The sequence below is a fragment of the Lissotriton helveticus genome, chromosome 1_1 (genome assembly GCF_964261635.1).
Source record: "Lissotriton helveticus chromosome 1_1, aLisHel1.1, whole genome shotgun sequence".
Lineage (NCBI taxonomy): Eukaryota > Metazoa > Chordata > Amphibia > Caudata > Salamandridae > Lissotriton > Lissotriton helveticus.
In genome coordinates, this window is record NC_136057.1 from 1,739,085,386 (window position 1) to 1,739,111,283 (window position 25,898).

A 25,898-nucleotide genomic window follows, 5' to 3' on the forward strand; every position below is an offset into this window, starting at 1 on the left:
GCTACCCAGGCTATACTAGGCACGGTAGCAGGTTTCATGTGGAATCTCTTACCCCCTCCTTGGCATAAGTTGTCCTCCTTTTGTTGTACCCTATGTCCACAGTTTGGCCTAAGATGCACCATGTCTGAAATGTCCACAAGCCGCCCAGTGGTAAGATTCTTAGGTACCGCTACCCCGTCTATGCAGGCGCTATCATGAGACTCCTTTTAGCCTGTGTTGTACAAATCATCTGTTCCTTTCTTTACAGAGGAGTACTGGGTAATATAACATTTGCAAACAAATACCCAAGGCGTATAGGCATTGTTCTGGTTGTATGCTGATAATGAGAAAAAGGTTAGTGAAAAGATTTATGCCACCTACTTTGAAAACTTGCAGGTAGCAATGCAAGTCTCCCTGGGTCACTTGTTTGCAAATAAGCGTTAGGTCACTGATTAACAATGTGCCTACTTCAGATTATAAGGTCCTTGCATACTATTACCACAACCCTGGGAAACCTTTTGAGTGTAAATCCTTTGCTTAAGTGAGACATTGTCAATATTCCGCAGCATAGCTGCTAGAATATGAAACTAGCAGTTAGTACTTGCACTTTTCATATTCATTGCCTTATCTTTTGAGGATAGTACCAGAATTCTCAGCATGGCAGCCATCTCTTGCAGACTTATTAAGCAATATGAGGACTAATATAATAGCTTATAATTTAATGTGTCTTTTTTTCAACCTCAACAAAGGACAATAATGTAATAGCCACGGAAACTGGCTCTCCTTTTACACTGCTGGGCAAATGGCACCAGAGCAGGATATAATCTCACACAAAATGTTTGAGGTAGACAAGGGCAAGGCAGGCTTAGCTCACAAAAAAAAATAAAGTGTCACATACAAAGCAGTGCCTCAAATTTGCGATTACATACTTTATTAATTGTACCCATTGGAAACCACATGAAAGTACATTAAGACCAAAAAACATACCTGAAAATGTTTGAGTTCCACGACATGAAGCTGTGATACTGTTTATGACCGAGGATAATCACAAGAAGCAATAGGGGGGGGGGGGGGGGGAGGAGCCAGTGAAAAAAGTAGCTGTGAAAAAAAGTACAGTTCACACAAGTAGTGATGTATTTATGCACTTTGCACATAACTGCCAAGGGATGCCATCTAGATACTTGAAATCAATTATTTGCCTCTTTGAATCTCTACCCCTCCCACCTCCCTAATACCTCACAAGCTGCATACAATGAAGCCGCTGTACCTGACAACTGGAAAACCATATGCTCAGCTCCAAGCTGTTTAGTAAGCTGGTATGGCGGTTTACATTTTTTTGCTGTAAGCAGAGCTGCCATCTGGCCAGTAGTCACAGCCTGGCCTGTATTTTTAAGTCTATGCTAGTTTAAATAGAAAAGGAAAAGCAGTGAAATAATGTATTCTCTTTTGACTAACCTAAATAGGCACAAAGATTAAAAAACGAACTTTAAAAGTTTGACAGTTTTCTAAATATTTATAAAGGATTAAAACAAAAATATATAACTGCCATACTACAAAAGATATTTACACAAAAGTGCGCTCCAATTACCATCCCTTATAGACCATCAAAACACAAGAAAATTACTGATATTGATTTTTAAGAGATGGTTACCCTAGCTCTGTTTGTGCAAGCAGCCTCAGGTTGGTGGAGACGCAGTAACTGTATGACTAGAGGATAGGGTTGCCACTTGACCAGTATTTCACTGACCCCACCAGCAATTTAAATTATAAGGCACTGTGGTCATGTGGAAAGTATACCAAGGCACTAATGAATATTACACCACAGACATGTTGCGCGAAGAACAAAGGAAAAGGTAGTCCATATTCACCATAGTGGGGAGTTGGAATTAAACCAAGCACATGACGGTCAATTTGCCCTCACTTTTAATTTGATCATACAGACTACGACCGTGCAATGCAGTGAACCCTGTGAGCTGCATGATTCACAGCAGGAAGGTTTCGCTAGAACCAAAAACGAGTATGTTGCAGAATAATTCCTTCAGATTTGCTAGGAAGTAGTGTGGCAAACTAGGCTAGGAGATGGAAGAGTAAAACATTATGCTGCTAAATAAATAGGTTCACGCAGAGGAAAATATTTTGTCTACGGTGGCAACAGTCCATAGGGCCGGGCCTCTACATTAATTTTCTCTAATCTCATTCACCTTCAAGTGCACAACTCTTATTCGATGTTGTGCAATTAAAGTGTTTCTTAAATATGTTAATTTCTACCCAACGCAATGGGAAGAAACTAAAACATCTCTAGAGAACCAGCCTTTATCACCTAGCATAATCCCCGTTTGGCTGACTGATAGCTTTTCTATTACAGATTATAACGGTCATTAAGGAGTTCAGCAAGAAAAAAAAATGAAAGGTACGATTTTCAAAACATTACATTTTCGAAGACTGTGCCAGATTTCATTTCAACAATCAAACATGCTAATTGTCAAACACTTCTTTCTTTTATTGGTAGGCAGTTGAGTATCATCTTAGCAATTAAACAGACAAAAGGCTACAGGAAACATAACTAGCAACACTGAAGTCCCAATACCAGTTGAGAGGAGACTTGTGATTGCACTGTAAATATGAAAAATTCTATATTAAGAAGTTTTAAGAAAGGTTTTGAGACCTTTAGGAGACAATAGTTACCTACCCTATTCAACTCTAAACATAAGTAAAGGAGATCAAGTGAAGATGAATAGTCAAGGAATGGATAATAACCAGTCAACAGTCACACTTCTATTTCATGTAAAGGTCTAATTAACATTCACACCTCCTATCTACTCATTTCAATTAACTTTAACTCTGAACATTAATTATGGTCTATACTGCATCTATGTATAACAAGGAAGAGAAAAAAAGCATTGAAAGAACCAACAGGTCTGGCATGCAAGGAGTACTGACAAAAAATATATATATATCATAAAAAAGACATTTTTAAATCATCAGCAGAGAAAACACAAATGCTGTCTGTATGAATTGCAGCTTGCAAGGGCTCAATAAGATGCAAAATATAACTGAACGCGTAACAGCATATATCAGGAGAAATACACCTCTGGAAAGAACCAGAGCCCATTTTAAGTATGTGTTTAAAAAAACAAAACAAAAAAATATTGTAAAAGAAAATCAGTGACAGGGCTATTGAAAGCTAGACCTAAAATTACAGCTGGGAGGGGAGGGTGGGGTGAGGAAGATCTCAGTATGTGTAAACAGGCGAAAATAAGCACACAAAAAAAAGGGAAAGCATGGAAGGGGCTTAGGGTAGCTTCCCATTAAAAACCCACATATCTGACTACTATTATTGTAGAGGCACAAACAATGTAAAGAACCAAAAAATACTTCCTTCTTTGCAAGTATATAAAATCTGGGCGAACCAAGAAATCTGTGGACATTTTCAGCACAGCCATTCTCAAAACAATCAGAATACGGCCAGAACAAGCATTTCAAATTCTCAATCATGTTACAGATCCTGTTTAATTTGGGCAAAATTATGCGAAGACTATGAAGCATTAGAGCATGGCACCACAATTAAGTGGAATTTGTCTGAAATCTCGGCCATTCCCCGACAGGGAGTTTCCCTTCACCTACAAAAGGCTGTGAAAATGTTTTATTTTTAATTCCTGCAGAAGAACACAGCACAGATTTTCCAATAATCAACGGCTTGTGGTTAATTTTTTGATAGATGATTTTGCCCGATTACCTGTGCTTCACACTGTATAAAAAAGGAATGTTAACTGAAAATCTCACTGCACCTTCCTTCTTCCTTAAATCTGAAAAGCACAAAGTTGTTTAATGCCCTGATTCAGAGTACCTTGCAGTCACATCGGCACAGTCTGAGAAACTAAAATGTTTGCTCTTACATGTATCCCACAATAAATCTTCCAAGTTATTCTTCGAGGCCTGCACAACGAAAAACAGCACCCGATGCCACGGGTTCCCCTTTTATTGCACTCCCCTTGCACCAACTTCATAGCTATTTTGATTTGGATAGAGCACCCACACATTCTTCATAGATTGATCTCTGGGCGTTCCTAGGGATTGAACATACACACTTTTGATGTCCCTCTGGCTACGAGGCCATTAGCCTACACATTGCAGGAGCTTCTACAGACTGGGCAGCTAATCCGGATCCATCTGTACTCTGCTGCTTATTTTTAAGCAACCAGGGACTTATCAGTACGTGAGATATTCGTTCTTTGAGGGGAGAAGGTCCTCCACAATGTCTGTTTCCATCCTTTAGTGAAAGTACAAGGTGCTTAGTATACTGCTGATTTGTATCTCTTGACTAAGCATGCTGTGTTAACTGCTCACCTGTGCAAAACTGCACCACAACGGATCACGGCTATGCGCCACATTTGCAAAACTTCTGGCCAACAGGTCAATTCTGCCTCAAGCACACAAGGCACAATAATACCACTGATCAGCAAACACCAGCTGCAGTCAATGACAAGCTTCTGTCAATTCTCAAGGTACATAAAATAAACACAATTAATCTTCCTCCCCTTTTGGTCAAAATAACACATTTTGTTTATTTGTAATCCCTCGACTCTTGCCATGCACTGCATTGGACAAAGCTCAGCACTTGTCTCCTTACAAGTTTATAAGATACCAGCAAAATCATGAGGAATGGAAAACAGAGCTCTGAAACTGAGATACTACCTTTCGAGTACAGTAAAGTGAAGTTGTTCATATCAGAAAAGCAATAAAACATGTACTGCGTATGGGAAGCTGCAGAACGTTGATGATCCCGAAGTCTTCCAGTTCAACAAAAAGCATAAGACTGGCAAAAAAGACAAGTACAACACAAAACCATAACTCATTTAAACCTCAATCTACTTTTTCTATCTTAACTGAGGAATATATGCAAGATTTGGGGGCGAAGGGGTGGGGCGGGGGGGTGGGGGAACAGAAATGTTTTCACATTTAAGCATATCTTAAAGCGTTATTAGCGAAGTCCTTGTCTCTATGGTCTTTCAGCCAGTCACAGAGGAAGTGGACTCCACAAAAGTCATGGCCTGCACCTGCAGAGCTCCCCTGCAAAGGAGCACCCAAACTAAATGGTATCAGTACACAAAACAGAAAATCAAAAACAAAGATCCATCGTTAGTTATACTTGCTTGCACGCAGAGGACCATCAGTTGTCTTCAGCTTGGACACTTGGTAAAATGGAATACAACGTACTGAAAGCTTTTGAAGGCCAAAAGAGCCCATTATACAGAATTTACTAACGCAGCTGTGCTGGGTACCAGGACCATACGCTTCCATGAAACAAAAGCACACCATGACTATATGCTGAACAGGCTGCTGTGCTGGGAATGATCTACACATTTGGTTCTACTAAGATCCTTCGTAGGTATTGGCATTAATTTTGAAGACTGTTGACAAATCTCAATTATTTTGGAACGGGAAAATGAACAGTAAATTAAGCAAACCTTTAGTACTCAAAAGGTGGACAGCACCAACTTCTTAGACCCGTCATTTACTACTAAAGCTCCAAGGTGAACAAGTCGGTCTTTGACAAATCGATCAGTGCAGAAGTGTTGAAGAATAAAGATCTGAAGTCCGCTGCTCCCAGCTTCTAGAGTCAGAATGTACAGTCCTACTGGCTCCATCCACTTTGAGCTCCTGGTGCACAGCAGTGAGTTTTAAATAAGTATGTACAAAGTCCAGTCATCCCAGGGGAAAGTTATTTAACAAGAGGTCTGGTTTTGTCGTCATCGCTGCACTGGTGAGCTTTGTACTTTTTGACTTCAGCCATATACTGTGCCCATGCACCACCTTTACTCGAGGAGATCTGGAGGGAGAAGAGAACATTACATCAGTAAAGGGTGTACAAACAAGACCAAGAGTTGTTTCGAAAGCAAACCAGCAGGCAGCTGCAACAGGTTATTCAAACATTTGCACATCACAGAACGAAGCTTTAGGAAGGAGATGCACTAAACAGTAAACTCGACAATCCAAGATCATACTAACTCTCGTCCACATCAGGACACAGTAACAGCAGAACCTGAAACCCAAATGACTGATCAGTCTAGAACCTTGATGCAAGCCATAAGCACCCTCTTTCAAAGGATCATTTCATCCTTTAAATCCAGGTTTTAAACCCCTTAAATTTGAAGGCTGACCTTCGTAATATGAATGTCCTCGAACTGTGCTATCTAAAATCCCAATAATGCTGCCCTACCCTCTTAGAATTCTCTTATGAGATGGAAATCATCACTACTATTAACATCAGGACATTTATATGTAATCTTACAGGTTGAACTCTCCAAGTAAAAAGTAGGTTTCAGTGCTTGAAAGAGTTAGATATTAAAGAACTCCAGACAAAATTTGCAAGCATCAGTTCTTGTAGAACCTGGTTACTTAAAATCCTTCTAAAATATGTAACAATTCAAAACTGGCTGTAATTAATGTCACCATTTGTGCAGAATGTTTGCAACGCCTTTTGCTTCAGCCACTTCGATGTCTTCAGGCATTCAACAAGTTTATATCATAAAACATTCAGACTTCTAGGATGCAGTTATTCCTTTCCAAGGAAAACCATCTGGGTAGGGGGCACAGCTGGCAATGCACCATGACGGCTATACTAATTGCTTGGGTACAACCCTGACCTTGGGCCATGATTAGATATCAAATCGTCAGACTGAAGTCCAAGGAAAGAGCACCTATCTCCCGGAGGAATAATATACCTGTACCAGTTATGTGCTGGCTAGAGTCAGGTCAAGCCAAACAAGTAAACAGCACACAGTGAAAGACTGTGCGAGGCTCCTTGTAGAATCTTACTGCGATGGAGGTGATTAACAAGTCCCTTACCTTCAGTAACTTTCTGGGAGACTATCTAGCGGAAGATTACTCCTCTTGAATATTCTGCAGGCATTAGACTGGATCCAGAAACATTTCAGCAGTACTTCTCACTAGTAGGTGGCACCAAGTAGCTCCACACTGAAGCTGTTCTGCTTCAGAAATGACATGTGGAGTCTATATAGGGGTCACTCCCGCATGCTGACTTCAGTTGCTTTCTAGACCGTCTGCATCACCAGACGCAGAGCCCCCAAAGCATATTGTGAACAGTGTGCAGATTCCCAATCTTGGGATTTTATTAATGGATAGAGTCCAAACTCAGAATGAGGAGGGAGACCTGTGCCGATGAGGAACACAGTCTTAATAGTAAGGAGCCGTAAAGGACAGCTGTGAAGCAGCTCAAATGTAGAGCACATCAAATACGTTGTGATCAGGTTAAGTGACTATTGGGGCACTGCAAAATTAGAAAAGGAGAACACTTGTTGCGCCCTTTCAAAAATCTTATCACAATCGGTGTCTTAAACAAGGGCTAAACTGGCAACCGTAAGAAGAGGGTAAGATAACTCGTGTGCCCAAAGCACAGCCTTGCTGTGTAAGAGATAAAACAAACGAATGTCTGATAACCTGGCCTGGAATGGGTCAATCTGGCATGTGACGCACCAAACCATAAATGTGTTCCAACGACCAGCATATACAGTTTTTGTCTAACGATACCTGGCTAACAAAGAAAAACCAAAGGTGGTGATGGACGGAGCGTTGACAATACAAACACTCACCCCCAGTCAACTGATCTGGGTTTAATCCATCACCGTTCTTTAGCTCACTCCGCTACCCCAGTTCAGACATGGCCATATGCAAATCAGTCTGACCCTGAGCCTCATGGGAACAGTCCAGCCCGAACTGCCAAGCCATGTCTTCCCTGGACCGGAATCAAGCTTCCCAGAACCGGTTTCTGGCATTACAGCCGTCTTCAGCCGGGCTTGCTTGACTCCAGTGGCAAAGTGAGCAAGGGACTCACGTCTGGGCATACCCTGCCAACTTAGGGCGTTCTTTAGCTCACTCCGCCACCCCAGTTCAGACATGGCCATATGCAAATCAGTCTGACCCTGTGCCTCATGGCTGCCAAGATTACATCTACCACCTCCATAGAAAGTAGACCGTGTTCAGATGTCACTGCTGAATCTCCAAGCAGGAAGGTGGAGACTGCACAGGCATGTTGATGAGGGGAAACATCCGTTACAACGCAACTTTTACGACGAACTACCTTTACAACGCATTTTTTACAACGCAGGATCCATTACAAACGAATGTCTTTACAACGCATGTTTTTACATCGTAGATGCTTTTACAACGCATGCCATTACAACGTAAGTATATAATTATATTACAAATGTTATTTAAAAAAAAAATATTAATTCATATATTTAGAAATAAAATATTTATTTAAAAAAATAATTTAAGTAATTCTATTATTAATTAATATTTTTACCCCTACGCTATCCAGCACTTACCCTACTATTTCACCCCCCTGCAGTTAGAATAGTAATTTTTACCCCTACACTATCCAGCACTTACCCTACTATTACACCCCCCTGGAGTTAGAATAGTAATTTTTACACCTACACTATCCAGCACTTACCCTACTATTACACCCCCCTGGAGTTAGAATAGTAATTTTTACCCCTACACTATCCAGCACTTACCCTACTATTACACCCATTATTATAAAACACAAATTATTAAATAAAAAATATGTATATATGTATAAAAAATAAAATTAAAGTAAAATTAAATTAAATTATATTAATTTTAATTAATAATATATACTTACCAATACTTACGTTGTAATGGCATGCGTTGTAAAGGCATCTGCGATGTAAAAATATGCGTTGTAAAGACATTCGTAGTAATGGATCCTGCGTTGTAAAGGTAGGCGTTGTAAAAGTATGCATCATAACGTCATACATCCGTTGATGAGACAGTAGATCCTCTGGAGGGGTAGCCTGATCAGAGGATATGTGCTCAAGCTCAGGAGTTCTAAACACCATATTCTCAATTCCCAATATAGAACCACTATGATGACTTGGGTTTGGTCGGTCCCGATTGTCGAGAACTCATATAAGTATCGGTAGAAAGGAATACAGGAGTCTAGAATTCCACTGGAGGCAGAAGGCGTCTTCGAGCGAGACGCCTTGGAAACGCTTAAGCGTGCAAGTGCAGGCACTGCACGTTCTTGGCAATGGCAAATAGATCAAGCAAAGGTTCTCCCCATCCATGGAAGAGACCATGCACCACATCCAGGTGTAACTGCCATTTGTGTTCAGCTAGGGGCTAAACAGCCGAGTTTGTGTGCCCTGAAATTCAATACCCCTGCCAGGTGGCTCAACATCAAGAAAATCCCTTGGAGGTTCAGCCCTTTCCAGAGATGCAAGGTCTCCTAGCATAAGGTCTGTGAACCCCCAACCCACCCAATTTGTTGCAGTATTACATGGCGGAGCACCTGTAACTGGCTCCCATTGATTCACAGCGGGAAGGCTTTCAGCTATAAGTGGATGGCCCTCTGCTCCAGCAGGCTGATGTGGAACCGGAATTCCACCAGAGTCCAGAGGCCTCTGATCGCCACAATTCCCAGAAGTGGGACCAATAAACTGGTCACAAATGGAGCGATCTTAAGCAAATATTTTATTTTACAGAGGTGTCTTTCTTCATCACAAGAGCACCTTTATATAGTGGAGTTCAGCATTTGTGTTATACAAAAAATCTTGTTTAATTTAATAGAATAAAACTTTGTTTAGTGTATAAGAACGTAGCCCACATACAGGAAACACATGACCCCCGACTTGCCTCTTAGTTCACTAACAGCACTGTCATCAGGATGTGACAGGAATGCTTTTCAGTTCATGTTTAAAAGCTCACTTTTAATAAATATATTACTTAACCACTTGGATGCTAATGACAAGGGTAACTCGTCATGGAGTTTCCATTGATTTCAATGGAAAGTGTTAATAAATCTTTCCAGGGCCTTGGCATCCAAGTGGTTAAGTATGATGCGATAGTGCATGGTCATTTACAGGCTACTCATTTCCCACTGAAATGGCCACAAACCTTGCCACGAACATGCAGCTTTGAGATATTTTGAAGTATTTGTGCACTTTATAAGCTATTTCAATGTTGTGTGGTCTACAACCTCTTAATTCGCACATAATATACAGCATAATTGTTAGGCAGTTCAATTTACAAAATCCTCTAACTTTGCAGTCAGAGAAAGAAAAGTAAACACAAACCTCAAGAATAAAATAAGCAGCAAATTGCAAGAAGACAAGCTGCCATGTGACCTCGGTCTCTGAACGCAGAGCAAATGTGACAAGATAAAAACAAGATTGAAAGGCATCTTTGTAGTTCCTGCTCTTCCCGAATGAACAGACCACTAGGCCAGTAAGCCTGAAAAATAGCTTGCCCTGATAATATCTGACTAGCCATAGTGAATGGGCAAGTAGATTTCTCGAGGCCCGTTCAGATCACTGTAGAGCCTGACATGGCATTGGGAGCACTCGATCAGCAGGACGCAGGAGGTCATGAGTGCTACAGCCTCAGTCCTGACCTCACTAAAATCCAGGACAGTGACTGAAAGACTGGGATTGACACGTCGTTCCTGTGAAAAGGCACAAAACTGAACATTGTCCAGAATGGTTCCAATGAAACTGAGTGAGGAGTTAGGTGGGACTTCAGCATGTTGACTGAACTCCAAAGACAACAGGAGGCTCGCCATAGTCTGGAAGTAACTGACAACTGCCCGGGGTGCGCTCACCTTCAACAACCAGTCGTCAAGGTAGGGCGAAGACCATCACCCATGATCTCCGAATGTGTGGTGCCACCACTTTCGCGAGTACCTGAGGGGTGCTGGTTAGATGAAAGGGGAGCACGGTGAACTTTAAATGCTCCTGTCACACCACAAACAGTAGGTAGCATAGATAGGCTGGCAGAACGGATATACAAATATGTGCGTCCTGAAGGTCCAACACCATCATTCAGTCTTGAGGAAAGACAAGACCTGGGTAAGGACGAGGATTTTTTCAATTCTACTACCGGAGGAAGGCGTTGAAAGGGTCCAAGCTGCGAATAGGCCTAAGACCTCAGTCCTTTTTGGGCACCATAAAGTAACAGGAATAACCAAGTCCTACTTCTGGCAACATATCCTTTGGGCAAAAGGCATTGCACTTTCTGCCACAGAACAGAGGGATGGTACTCCACCAGTCACTGAAGGGATAAAGAATGAAGGGAAAGGCATATTCCCTGCGAACAACATGTCAGGGCCCACTTGTCAAAGTTCGTCGCCTGCCAATCAAGTAAGAATTAGTAGACTGATACCACCATGTGGCTGTGTTCTTGTAAGAGCACACTAAAGATGTTTAGCAGGTGGGGGATGTGGTGGAAAGTGGAAGGGTGGGGATACGCAGTAGGAAGGTTTGAGTTGTAGAATGAGCATCTTTCTAATCGTGGACGCGATATGCACCTCAGTCAAAGCTATAAAAAGAGCGATGGAATTGTTGCAGTTGGCGATGCTGATTCAGCTCTCCTCTAAATGCTGGAGAGCTGAATCAGCTTTGTCCTCAAGCAGGCGAGACCCATTAAAGGGCATGTTCATCGAAGGAGACTGGACATCATGAGAACCCAGTTGATCACAACCATCTTGAATCACCTGAGAGACCAGAGGGTCAAAGTCTTGGGCAACACCAGCTAGGATTCATCCCACCAAATCTCAAAGGGCATGAGAGTTTTAAGAGAGTGAGGAACATCCCATCAAACAGCTGGTGTTCACAGCATGGAAGGCCAGGATGGTGGAGGAAAACATTTATCAAATGTTTCCACTCATTCAGATTCCCTATCAGATGAGTGGTAGAAAAGCTTGCATCGCTAGGATTTCTGGAGATGGGTGGTGTTAAAGAAAAACGGTCGCTTTGAGCAGAGCGATGGCTACTAGCAATCTGTTGATTTACTGGTGGGCCGGAGCACGGCTTGGCCCAGGTCCCCAATAAAAAGGTGTTGTTGAAAGGAAGAAGGGACTCAAAACTTCGAGCCAGTTGAAGGACCTTAGGCCAGGCATTCGTCTTAACCTCCAATTTGGGGGGCTGGAGGTCAAGAACTTCAGCCGCCCTGCTAATCGCCATGGCATAGAAAGCCACACCTTCTCTGGCTCATAAGTGGCATGAAGGCATGGAATCGCGTCCAGATTTGTTTTATTTCTTAAACTTACTAGCACAAAGACCAGCCTCAGGAGTGACTCAGTCTACTCCAGAAAAGGGACAGAGACCGAATCCTGGATGCCGAGTGTGCCTTGGAACAGCCCCGGCGAGAGGTCTTCTGCTTGGCGACGTAAAGTTACATATTGCATTCATGGATGCCCTTTGGGTTAACGAACGTGCATTCTCTGCAGGTCTTGGGAGTCGCAGCCAGACGCCACCAGCACACTTGATGGGGATCCATCACAGACACTGGTATGCTACAGTCCCAATAGGGCTTATAACCAGTCAAATTCTTTTTTTGGGAGGGGGGTGGAGCTGTTGGGGCAGTGATTTTCATCCCTGCACACTAATGAAGTTTTTTTAGGTAATGTCTCAGACAGAGTTCTGGAGCTGCATCTCAAGGCACGGAAAGAAAGGTGCTATTCCTCATGCTGACATTAGTTCCTATGTCAGCTCTACACACTTCCGGAGTAGAACGGTGGCAGTGCGGAGCCACATGGCTCCACCCACTGGCACGCAGAGGTTCTTCAGGAAGGTTTCCTGATCCAGTCTGACACCTGGGGAATATTCAAAGATGAGGAAAATGCAGCCAGAACTCAATTAACATGTCTGAATTGCACACCTAAAGTCCAAGGTGGACCATATGGAAAATTAAGCCCAATCGAAGTTTATTTTGGGGGTTACCAGGCCTTCGACTGACAGCTTAAAAATTATAGTACAGTTCCTTCTATGGCAGTCTGTTTTGGATTGAAAAATACGGCCCACAATGTTAAACTGCAGACCATTTGATTGCCCACCAAGTGTTACGCAGGTTAGGAGAAGAGTTTGGACACTGTGGGAGCTGAATTGGACGATTCAGTTCCAGACAACTTGTGACCAAAGTTGGTAGCCAAAAAATCTGAAATTAGAGTAGTGCACATCTTTCTGGCTTTCAAGCACCGTGCTGAAGTAAAGATAAGATGCAAGTTGTGAAGACAGTCGATTTCCCAGGGTAGCCGAAGAAAATGGGAGGTGTGTTGGGGGGGAGAAGGGTGTGAAGTGAAAGGGGTGTTGTCCTTACTTATTAGGTAGAGCATGGGCAGCGCATGCGCTGCTCTGCGAGGCATGCTGTATTAGTGTATGCACTTTAAACTGGGCCCACTCTCCGCCCATATTTTTCATTGGCTTGTATCTTTGTCCTTTGTAAATGCTGGCTTCTGATTTGTTTATCGGATTGTTAGTCCATCCATAGTACCGCCTTGTCTTCATTTGTAACCTCCCATGAGGACTGGCCCCTTTACTTCTGTAGTTACACCGTCTGTGTTATTTTGTCTGTAAGCACTATTTTCTTTAGTGCGTTTTGTCTTACTGCAGTTAAGACGTGCTTTGCAGCAACATTTAGGGCACCATGTGCGCTTTCACTTTCAATGCAGCCGGGACAATGGCGGCCGCTTCTTTGCTCGACCACAAGTCTCACATTTAGGAGAGTTTGAGCTACTGGCATAGTAAATGACAACTTAAACTCTAGCAAATGCAAGACTCATTGCTTTACAAAAAAAATGTTGTGGTGGTTTCGCAGCGCCCCATGCCGCGCTTGCACTTCAGAGCCCACACCCCTTTCTGTAGACGAAGCTCGTCTAAAGACAGTGGCGTAGCCTCTATTGAGTGCAAGCGCGGCATGGGGCGCTTGGAATCAAACAATATTTGCAATTCAATAGGTCTTGCATTTGCGAGAATTTAAGCTACTGACATTTACAGTGCCCAAAAGGTCTGGTTTTGTCATCATCGCTGCACCAAGTAGGTGAAAGACTCGTAAATGCGAGACCCATTGCATTGCAAATGCTCGAGATTAACAGCAATAACGTTCATAATGCAAATAAGGATCAAGAAGATTCCAAAAGCATTAATTATTCCACAAACAAATAACTGTATATGTATGTCAGGTACCTAGCATTTCAAACAGGTCTGCACAGTGTTACTATGAAGAAGATCTACCAAGAAATGTATCAAATTTATGTAATATGAATCTAAAAGCAGCCAACCCCCTGCACCAGCAGTTCGTTTCTGCATCACATATAACTTAATTCACACCCAACAAGTTTTAACCTCCAAGCACACAATGGTAAGGGTGGTTTACTATTGTAGTTTATACTAAACCTCTTGCGATCTTGCTCATCTGTCCCCCACTAGGCCTACATCCTATACTGTCGCCAAGTACAGTCATGCTACCTTTATGTTAAAAACGCTGGTGCAGAAGAGCACATGACAAGACATTCTATAACAGACATCTTTTCAAACAAACTCTGCACTGTTTTAGTGACTAACTTCCGGAAAGAGAGGCCATCTGGCATTTCTCTCCAAGGTTTACAGTGGTCACTAGCAGTCACGAAAAGAAATATGGGAACCCAAGCCAGCAGGAGACTTACAGCAGTTTTGAGAGATGGGAACTATTCAGTGATAACTGGAGCCATATTTCATGATCTTGGGGTAAGGAATCCCATTTGTTGAGAAGAGAACAGACCACATTATCTAAAAGGAGCCGTGCACACACACATAGTTACATCCATTTTGGCAGCTGTGAGGCACCCTGTCCTAAGACTATTTTTGTACCAAGTGCTTGTGACCATGCACACCTTCTAGAATTACGACGTTTTCCATATCTAAATGGAATACAAATTCAAATAAACATATTCTGAATTGATGCAGAGGACTATGCACAATGGATAAGGAATCTCAAGGCTGTAAGCGAATGCTTAAGAGACACTGCTAATCTACTTTTGTCTTTGTCAAAGTAGCAGCACATTGGGCCATCCTATACGTGGTGGGGGGAAACCAATAACCTTTCGTGGAAGACTCACCACAAACTAACTTGGCAAAACACCTGTTAAGCTGTTTTACCCTGACATCATCTTAGGGCTGTGGAATCTGGATTCCAACAAGTTGGTTAAAGGAAGAGAAAACTGACAGAATAGAAGGAACATTAGCTTCATGCTGATGGTTTCCCTCTTTCACAACATTCAACCCAGTTGTCTGCTGGTTTCTCCTGAACCCAAGACAATGAGTGTCTATCATACCCGAATCAGCAAAGTCTGAGCCAGCTCCCGCAAACATCTCCAAGAAGCCGGAGGATGAGATTAAGCGCAAGAGAAGCAGGAAGGAGAGCTATGCCATCTGGTTAAGTACATGCCATGCTCAAACCACATGTAGCAATGCAATTTCTGAGAACCATGATGGGACACTGGGCTATGTGCTGGTCAGGCCTGGGCGAAGGGAGGTGACCCATTTTCAAGTGTTGCTTCACAAAATTGTTGAAGTGCCAGCATTTTGAGGATACATTTTCCTGTCCTGCCTGTGGTGCAAAAAGAATTGTTGGACAGAATGCCGAACAATGTCATACATTCAACCCAGTACAGAGATCTGGGCCTAAATCCATCGTTTTTTTGCTCACCAAGCCATTCCAGTTTGGACCCAGCCATATGCAAATCAGTCTTGACCCTGCTCCCAATGGGAACAGTCCAGCCTGAACTGCAAAACCAGGTCCTCCCTGGACTGGAAACAATTACCCTCAGACCGGTTTCGGGCTTTCAGCCCTCATCAGCCAGGATAGCTTGACTCTATTGGCATGGAGAACACGGTAAACACGTCTGGGCATACCTGTCCCACTCGGGGTGACAAATGCAAAAAGAACAAACTGCGGTAGTGTAGTGGGCAAAAGAACAATGGATTCAACCCAGATCTTTTGACTGGGGGAGAATGTCTGAATTATTCAGCATTCCGTCCATCATTTGTTGCAGTTATACTTTTCGCCCTAAGTGAGATAGGTATGCCCAGACGTGGGTCCCTTGCTCACTGTGCCACTGGATTCAAGCTAGCCTGGCTGATGAAGGGTGACATACCCTGAAACTGGTCCCAGGATGCTGGTGTCCGGTCCAGGGAGGACCCGGCTTGGCAGTTCGGTCTGGACTGTTCCCGTGAGGCACAGGGTCAAGACTGATTTGCATATGGCTGGGTCCAAACTGGGGTGGCGTAGTGGGCAAAAGAACAATGGATTTAACTCAGATCTTTTGACTGGGGGAGAATGTCTGAATCATTCAGCATTCCGTCCATCATTTGTTGCAGTTACACTTTTTGCCTGTGGTGCAAGCAGTTCCAAATTGGATGTGAAAGCAAGAAAAAAAGAACGACAAAGGAACCAGGCTCAGAAGTGGGACAACCGCACAGAATAGGACAACCTTGAATCACATGTAAAGAACATATTTGTTCACCTCCATCAGATCAAATTCAGCTGAAGTCATTGGACAGACTGTCTACTAGAAGTAGAGAGTAGGGCACATATCCACATCTCCTCTATAAGACCAGGACAACAGTACATTTCTCCAGCAATTACCAGTTACCATCCCAGAATAATTTTTGTTTTTTAGGATAAGACCCAGGCAGCAAGCAGCATTTGAACAAATTTAAGATCACAAGCTTGATATAACCATGGCTAATCCTCTAAAGAATCTATTGTGCCTTTATAAAGGTTATGGTGGGCATAGCGTCAAAAGCATTCAATCCCTACCCACAACCACTCTGGAAAATGTGTGGTATGGAAGGTGATGAGACTTGCCATGGTCATCTAAGTCCACCCAAAAGAGGGAAAGGTTGTGGTAAACGTACCATGCACTGAAATGATGCATGATGCGTCAGTTATGTGGAGCATGTAGGTGCAATTCCTTGCCTTGTAATTTTTTTTTATGTACAGCAGGAGGCTAAAGGTTACAGAGGATAGTAGATTAATTGGTCTTATGGAGATCCCACCCAGCAACAAACAAATGGCATCTATCGTCAGCTAGGAGATCTCATGTGCAGACAGAATGAAGGCTGACTGCACGTTAAGTACACCAATTGTTATTGGAGGCTTAAGTCGGGTGGGGGGGGGGGGGGGGGGGGGAGTGTATACAGTGATGGATTGGCCAGACTGGATGTGTATGGTTAGCTGAGGGTGGGTCCCAGATAACTTGTGCAAAATCCTTACTGAACAAGCTGAAGGGTTAACATGGGAGCGTATTCTTGAATGACCATTTGCATGATGATTTTTATTTGGAGCCTGGAAAAAAGTCTTTGCCTTGGGCTGGGTTTACTGTAGTGGGTTAAAGGTTTGATTAAAATGCATGGGTGCTGTGGGGTGACCAGACAGATGTGGATGTATGATCTTAATACAACATTAAGTTAGCAGTACTAATTATCTGGGCGATGTCGGTTCCTGAGATACTGTAAGCTGAATTCTTATATGAAGGAGGACATGAAAAATTTCTTTGGGGTCTCATGTTCTCTCTTGCTGGCCTGAATTACCACTGGGCCAACGGTATTATTGTTCATTTTCAATTCCTGTAGTAGGTAGAGAAGCTAGCAGCATTAAGTTTGTTGCATTTTTGTAACTTTGCTGTAATTGTTGCATACTTTTATGAGAATTTCTTGCCAATCGTTTGAATGTCGTTTCAGTCGTTTTCATTTTTTAGGCTTGCATAAACATCAGTAATGAGGAAGCCTGTCTTTTCTTGGTTGCCATTTTAAAACTAAGAAAATTTAAAGGAAGTTAATTTGGGGTATGTAATACAGCTCAGAGGACCAGTATTACTGACTTTTCCAGGCAAAATATGCAGGACACAGTAGTGATACATCTGTAGCGTTCAAATGGGTTAATGAATCTTGCTGTACCCATCTTAGATGGTCTTGAACCAGACAAACAGAGCGTGGCACCAGGGGCCCCCGCTGAAGAAAAGTTGACCAAGAAGCTAGACACTGAATGGATCAAGACTGACATAGGAGGCAATGAAGAGGAAGTGGATCTGTATTAGGACGCTACTGTACATTGGGGTAGTTTCCCAGTATTTGATTAGCATGGCGTGTTAGGTCTCGCTAATAGAAGTCTGTCAATAGTGTTTTAGTCAAGTGTGCAAACCAGAATGCACTAGTAAGGAAGGTAAGATAAACAACCAGGTGGGTTGGAGGAGTGCCACAGATTGCTTGCATATGTGAGCATTGCAATACTGACCACTGAGCCTCGTTTGGGCATAAGTTGGCACTGATGACTAAGCCCAGAAGGCACTATCTTAGAGTAATAACCTGCACCAAGTGACTATTTCTCAAAGGGATGGTTAAGAATACTGCGTTTTTTTTAAATTGTAAATTTCTTATTTCGAGTAATATAAACGAGGTTGGTATGAGAAATGTTTTTTACATTCTATAAGTACTTGGAAGGTGACAGGTTCCTCAAAGGTTTCAGAACGATTTGGTTTTCCTAATCCTGTTGGATTTTTGTCTCAAACTGGCATACTCGACACCAAAGATGTCCAAATATAATTTGAGTTGAGGCTTCAATGATAGGTGAAAAAGCAAGCTATGTTTCATGTGTTACGTTTTGCTATGAAACTCCCTATCAATGTGTTAAATTATGCTATCAACCTACAAGCAAGATGACCAATTGTGTTGTGTGGTCCTGTGAAATTTGTCACACTCGTAGGAGCTGTGCTGAGCGTACATGGCTATAGGATGGTAGGACCCTACAAAGGACCATAGCCTCCACTAGCTCCAGTCAGCACATCTAATCCTCGATCAGCTAACTGCAAGCTCAGCAAATAGGTCAGCACCACAGAGAAAATAGAATGTGGACACCAGGGAAACGGTCACACATGCGCTATGAATTTAGGCCGCCTTACCTGTAAACACTGTGTGCTTCCTGAAAGTGGAAGCCTAGCAGAAAAGATCCTAAGTCCACCACGTTTTATCTGCATTGTGTTCATCTGCTGGCCAATGCAAAAATGTTGAATACTCCCTTATTTTACCCTCCTCAGCTACTTGCAGGTGAAAATTCTACTGCAGGGTGGCAACATTCAACGTTTGCTGAAAATCACAGAAATAACCTCTGGATGAAAAGTTGATCATTCGAGGATAGACGGCTCTGATGCATTACGCTCAACTGATTTTTAGAGAATAATTAGAAAGCATACACCCCTTTTAATGTAAGAGTCCATGCAGTTAGCCCAAAAAATAAAAAGCGGGTCCAGCGTTTTTATGTTTAGGAGCTGATTTCAACGCTCTCTCCTAAGAAACTTACACTAGGGGTCTTGATAAAGACACCTAAAAACTGGGGGATCGTCTCTACCCCCCCCCCTCTCTCTCATCATGCTTCCTAAACAAACTGAAGCTTGTTGAGATACCTGGATCATCGAAAATTCTATTCAAACTGGGGCACCTAATCCTCAAATAGATTCATAATTTAGAGACATTTAATTAAGGTAGAAGGTCGTCTATTACATAATAATAAAAAGAAACAGAGCTTTGCCCTCTATTGGAGAGCAAAAAGAAGAAAGGTCAACCTAAGCAGGGAAAAGATCATAAGTGAATGTATCACAAAACCTAACCCATCGGCACAGCAGGCTCACCAAACAGACAGCAGCCGAAACATGGGTATTTGTGGGTTCAACCTACATATTGAACAATCTACACATCTTCCCTGTGTACAATGCTAGATAAATATATTTTAAATTCCTACTTCCTTCAATACCACTGTGCAACAAAGGCATGGCGGATACTAAGACAAAGATGTCAAAATACTCAAATGTCTTCAATGATTTTTTTTTTTAAACAGCAAAATGCATGTCGAGTAAATATTTCAGTCAGCGGGGCTGACAGAGGCTACAGCGCCAAACTTTCCACATAGCAGAGGCCTATTCCCACACCACAGAAACGGAGAAAACAAGCATTTACAATGCAATAGGTCTTGCATTTGCGAGAATTATGATTTCCGGCTTTGTTCTTCATTCTTTGCATAAACTGCGTGTTTTTAATGGGGACCATCTGGATAAAGAGTATTATAAACAAGCATTGGAAATGCAATAGGTCTCGCAGCATTAGAGTTAGTGCTTTTAGAATTGTTTATGGGTTTTTGTGTAAATCTTTAGCATTTTTGTTTCCTGTAGCCAATGCTAAAGAATTAAAAAAAAAAGCCATAAACATTTCTAAAAGCTCTAACTCAAATGCTCCGAGACCTATTGCACTGTGTGAGGGTGAGGGGTTGAGGGTGAGTGAGGGTGAGTGAGGGTGAGGGTGGGTAGTGAGGGTACAGAATCAGGTAGCCAGATTTTGATTTAGTATTGGTAAGATGCTACAAAGGACCCTAACCATCGACCTCTTCACTGGCTCTTAGTGAAGCAAAGAATTGATTGAAACATTCCCTGGACCATTGACAAAGACACCTGCAGGTACGATTCCAATGACCCCACTACTGTTTCCTGCCAGGATCATAAATCCAGTATCGAACACGTGTAGGTGAAGTGGAAGAATGTCTAAGGAATAGCTTAAAAAACAAAAAGCAAAAATCCGGATCCTTCTTGCCGGTGGGCGAGAAGGGGAGATAAAGTGAGGGGGGATTGCCAATCAACAAACACTAATGGAAAAGCTGAAAATAGTAGCTTTTCACGCACTTCCTTAACTAGACTGACTTTTCCTGTAAGCTCGCCAGCTCTCCTTTCGTACACCTGTCACAGTCCGCAGTTGGCCACCTATATTTGTCTATTCTTATAGAATGAACAATTCATTTAGTCCCATAGCATCCAATGCATAACTACAGCCAATGCTTACCCAAGAAAATGGGGCAGACCTCCGCATGGAATGAGTCACACAGCCTCACCTCTTCACCGTGAGCAAATTTTAACATTTCTGATTTCCTATTTGGCTTGAATGGCGCAAAACTGCTAATTTGACGTAAAAGGCCAAAAGCCATTGGAAGTGAATGAAGCATGAACCGTAGGGGTATTTTTTTTTTTGGTTGAATTTGTGAAAACAATATTGTTTTGCATTTCGAAATGTTTGCCGAAATCTCCCATTACTTTTTTTTTCATGCAAAAGATAACTTTGAACAAAAAAGTCACATAAGATGCTGACAAACGACTATTTCAAGCGCACAATGTATCTACGTGAGGTATCTGAAAACGAGTTTCCCACGAGTGTAAATGCGAGACGTGGCATAAAGTGTAATTTTGCGTAATACGAAATTCCTGATTTTTGCAACATTTGCTGTCCTAATTTAAATTTTGCCTCGCCTACATAGGTGTCTTCTGCAGTCATTACCTGCCAAGAAGCTGGTGAAAAGGAACCGCATGCTGAAAAGCCCTACACATTTGCCGAGTTAAATCCTGATTTAAAACATTTGGCTGGAAAATGATGCAACATTTTAGACGAAGCTGACAATTGCTTTGGTAATCGCTGGGAGACGCACATCTTGCGTGCCTTCTGCCTTTGCTTTGAAAAGCGAATAAAAGAAAGATAGCATGAAAGATAACTCCCTGCCTTTGGTCGAACATTTCCACTAAGGAATCGTTTAGCAGAGGTGACCTACTTAAACCTGTATTTGACGCTGAGCTCAGAGGCTGTCTAGTTTCACATATCTAATTAGCGACGGCCTCGCCACGGAGCACACCCATATATTTCCTGTTTGGGGCCACTTCTGACCTTTGGATGTGGGCTGGATACTGCCAGGCTTGTTCAGACAGCTGACGGGAGCCGCGTGTAGGCGTGCACAGATAGCTGTGGAAACTGTTCCTTTCAAATGGAAGTCCATTGTATGAGTTGGTGTGTTTTCCAAAGCAGTGTGGCCCGCTCCAGTGGCACACAGGCTGGGGAGGAGAGGAGGAGGGGGGAGGAGAGTAGGGGAGGCACGGCCTAGCGGCCGTGCAATCAAGTAGTGAGGGGGCGGAGCTGGGGGAGGGTGCGAGAGAGAGTAGGCAAGGCTAGCGGCAGGCAGGCAGGGGAGGAGAGGAGGAGGGGGGAGGAGAGTAGGGGAGGCACGGCCTAGCGGCCGTGCAATCAAGTAGTGAGGGGGCGGAGCTGGGGGAGGCTGTGGAAGAGAGTAGGCAAGGCGACACGGCGGGAGGGGGCGGAGCGGGTAAACAAAGACGGACATGCACGCGCCCGTGACTTTTAAGGTCAATGCGCATGCGCATAAGCTTAATGCGCATGCGCATTGACCTTAAAAGTCACGGGCACTGCAAGGAATCGCCACGATTCCTTGCAGTGTGGATAAAGAGTGGATGAGCCCCTATAGTCTCGCTTGCTCGATGCGCATCGACAGGCGAGACCTAAAAATGCCCTGTCTTACTGCGGTGCAGAAGTGACTGCATCGCCGGATGCGCAGTGTATGGCAGTGAGAGTGACAGAGAGGTAGCGAAAATGTCACCCGTTAATTTTCACACAATTCAGACAGTAGGCCCTTCTTACTTAAGAGCAAACAGCGTGCATTTCCCAATATTTTTATTACTTTTTAATCAATGTCACCGTTTATTTTTCTGTTGGTGTCATCCAGCAGCAAAACATATTAAATGTAAAAATAATGCAAAATCAAGAAGCATCCAACCGATAAGAATGTTATGTAATCAGACCTCCAGACTGCCGAAGGCATAACCTGTACTTCCACGCTTTGATATTGGGGTTATATTTGTCAGTTTCCCTGCACGACACTTACCTTATGTACCAAAATGGGGCTATTTAGAAACAGGCCGACTACAGTATTATACTCTGTATAAAATATTGAAAATGCAGAATCTCTCTCTAGTATTAAGTTGGGTTCAAAGTGAAAACACACCATATTTTAAGTCTTATCTGGATGAGCAGAGTGTTGTTCGCTGTACTACGAAATGGCATTATGGGAATGATTCTCAGTTTTTTTGTAATGGTTGCAATTAGCCCGCACCAAAATAATGTCAAGTTGTTTGGATTATATGTGAGCAAATTGGTCACATGAAACGTCCATGTATGCACAATGAGAGGAGGCAATGCAAGTGGGTGGAAGACCCACCCTAGCAGCAGCGGCTATAGACTATATTTGTTGGCGGAGAAAAAAGGGTGGTGAAGCCATAGGATTGCTCCGCTGTTCCTTGGCAGCAAGAGTACTTCTGCTCCAGCCTGTCATAACTCAGAAATGTCAGGTGTGCAAACAGATTTTTTTGGGTAGTATTTCCAATAAACCGACTAATTGGCTCATAAAGAGAGGCACTTTTGTTAACTATAAAATATTGTTTGCCCATGTTGCCTACTGTAATGTACAAGTTGGATATTCAGGGCTTGTGCCCCGAATTACATACAATTGCCCGGCTGTCTAATGACGTGCAGTTTTGGCACAAAACGCAAGAAACTGTCAATCAGCAGAAAAGCAAACTAGACAGATATGCACACACACTCAAGCGTAGCTTGAGAATGCAGCACGTTAGCAATCTGTTTTTTTCGCAGCCTTTATGAATCTGCACCAGAGCAATTGCGGGAAATAAACTGCTGATTATAACATCAGAAACAAGTATACGTTCAAATGATCGAGAAATAGAATGTGAATATTAAAAACAGAATGGAAAAAGAGAAGAAAAAAAAATGAAAGCGAAAATGAAGGGGCAGGCTAATGAAAACAGCTCTTCATGTACTCTTGCTTGTGCTGGCATCCACGAGAGCGAGCAGCGGCATGCAAGCAATCTGTTTTCAATTAGTACGCGCTGCTGCTCGCTCCCGCAAGGTGGATGCCAGCACAAGCGCTTGCAAAGTCAAGACCGATCGCTAAAGGCCCTCTCCTAGAGCAGCACATGCACGCTGCCTAGGCGATGCCTAAAAATGGATCTAAACAAAGCACTTTAGAGCACATTTTATTAATAAAAATAGCTATAAAGTAAATGATATGCAGGCAGTTCCTCGGTACATAATGAAATATTTCAGTGCCTTTTGTAAAGCATCATAGTTAGGCCAGCAGTGACCTAGAATACATAGCTCCATAGCCAGTTACTAGGAAGCACTAATATTAAAGCAATATCCCTGCATGATTAGCCTCCACTTCTAAAGGACACCGGTATCCTCAAAGCCCCATTATGTAAAGCACTATTCCTCGGCCAGTGTCTAAATTGTCCATATACGTAAATCATCACGCTCGAGCCACTGCCCATAATGCCCCATCAGGTAAAGTGACCATGCACGACTAGCATCAGCAACCTCCAGGATCTAAAGCACCATCTTCAGGTCAGTATCTACAGTGCCAGCTGACATAACAGCTCTTATTCAAGGCACACCGCTTTTGAAATAGTCTTAATTCTGGTCATGCCAACTTGTGTCTCTCAAGTGATGTTACGATATAAACACTCTGGTCAGGGACCACGTCAATGCCACCACGCAAAGCAGATGTACATTTTCGCTTTATTTCAAACTGGTCAAAAAATTACTGGTTGGGTTGTAGTGAAAAAGCTTTATACTTCCATAGTTTATTAAACTGTCATCAGTTTTTCAAAACTAACTTGGTCCTCTTTTCCGTTCCACATTCATCTGTTTAAATTGTAATTTTTTTTAAATAATCTTCATCACATTTAAACTAAAGATTTGACTATGAGTATATATATATATATATATATATATATATATATATATATATATATATATATATATATAAATAAATAAATAAATAATTTCACGCCACACGCCACCGCGTATCCAGCAAATGTTACCGCAGGAAAAGAATGACGATGAGCAAAACCCAGGTCTGGTGCAAATTATTTCAGTGCTTTTATTTCGTGCATAAAGTCGCCAGCATGTCCGCCATGACTCGTTTCGCCTCTCTCCAGAGGCTTGATCACATGACATGTTGCAAAGCAATGGAGAGGGTACCTATAGTTTACAAAAGGGCGGGCATCAATCACCACGCTCAAAATGATTAAACAGACATAGAAAACATATTTGCAAGGATTACTCTTCACCCTCTGAGGCGGAAGCCGGAGGTTCTTATGCTCTGTCTTTCACTACATAGCCAGCAGACCCACGCTTGACTAAAAAGGCATTTTAGTTTGATTTTAAAACTTATTTGTGCCAATTCCCTCGCTTGATTTTAAAAAGCGTTTTCACTTGGGATCTGACTCCTCCTACCTCCCTCCACCGCCTGGGCCACTCTCAGCTGAGTGTGGACGGTGAGAGTTGGTCCCGGGGAGGTGAGGGCGGGACAGCGGCCATATTGTGTGTGGTTGCGCCCGGACGCGCTCTAGCTGTGTACAAAAGGGGCTTCGCTCCGGCGCGCAGAACATTACTCTTCACCCTCTGAGGCGGAAGCCGGAGGTTCTTATGCTCGGTCTTTCACTACATAGCCAGCAGACCCACGCTTGACTAAAAAGGCATTTTAGTTTGATTTTAAAACTTATTTGTGCTAATTCCCTCGCTTGATTTTAAAAAGCGTTTTCACTTGGGATCTGACTCCTCCTACCTCCCTCCACCGCCTGGGCCACTCTCAGCTGAGTGTTGACGGTGAGAGTTGGTCCCGGGGAGGTGAGGGCGGGACAGCGGCCATATTGTGTGTGGTTGCGCCCTGACGCGCTCTAGCTGGGTACAAAAGGGACAGGCTCACTCCGCGTAGCGGACGCGTTTGCGGATGCCCGCCGGAGTCACGCCAGAGTCCAGCCCGTCTGCGCCCGTCCACGCTGAGGACGGGCTGGACAGCTGGACGTCTGGTCATGCTATCTCTAACCCCCCTTTTTTTAAATATGCCCCTCAGACACTGCTCGCACTTAAACCTTCGAGTCGCATATGCTCGCACACCTACCCCCCTGAGGCTCTGCTACGCCCTCTCACATGTGGCTGCGGGACCCTCAACGCGGTAAGCCCCACCCCTCTTCTTCCTAGGTTTGGACCCAAGTCACTCGCTACTACTCCGGTAAACCTGTTTGAGACAGAAAGGGCTGTTCTTTTGAATGCTCGCTCACTTATCAAAAACAATGTCATATTTAGGGAATTTGTTTCTCTCAGAAAGCCCTCTATGGTCTTTATTACTGAAACATGGGCCAAGGAATCCTCTGGTCCAGATCT

At 43.1% G+C, this 25,898-nt stretch overlaps 1 protein-coding gene across 1 annotated transcript in view; it reads right to left on the bottom strand.

The window, feature by feature from the left end:
- Positions 1-2,455: 2,455 nt before the first annotated feature.
- TRIR (telomerase RNA component interacting RNase) overlaps positions 2,456-25,898 on the bottom strand; it is a 45,235-nt gene continuing 21,792 nt past the window's right edge. Inside the window, exon 3 of the mRNA XM_078689215.1 lies at positions 2,456-5,809. Coding sequence (XP_078545341.1) covers positions 5,702-5,809 — 108 coding nt within the window. The 3' untranslated portion in view covers positions 2,456-5,701. The remainder of the gene's footprint in view (positions 5,810-25,898) is intronic.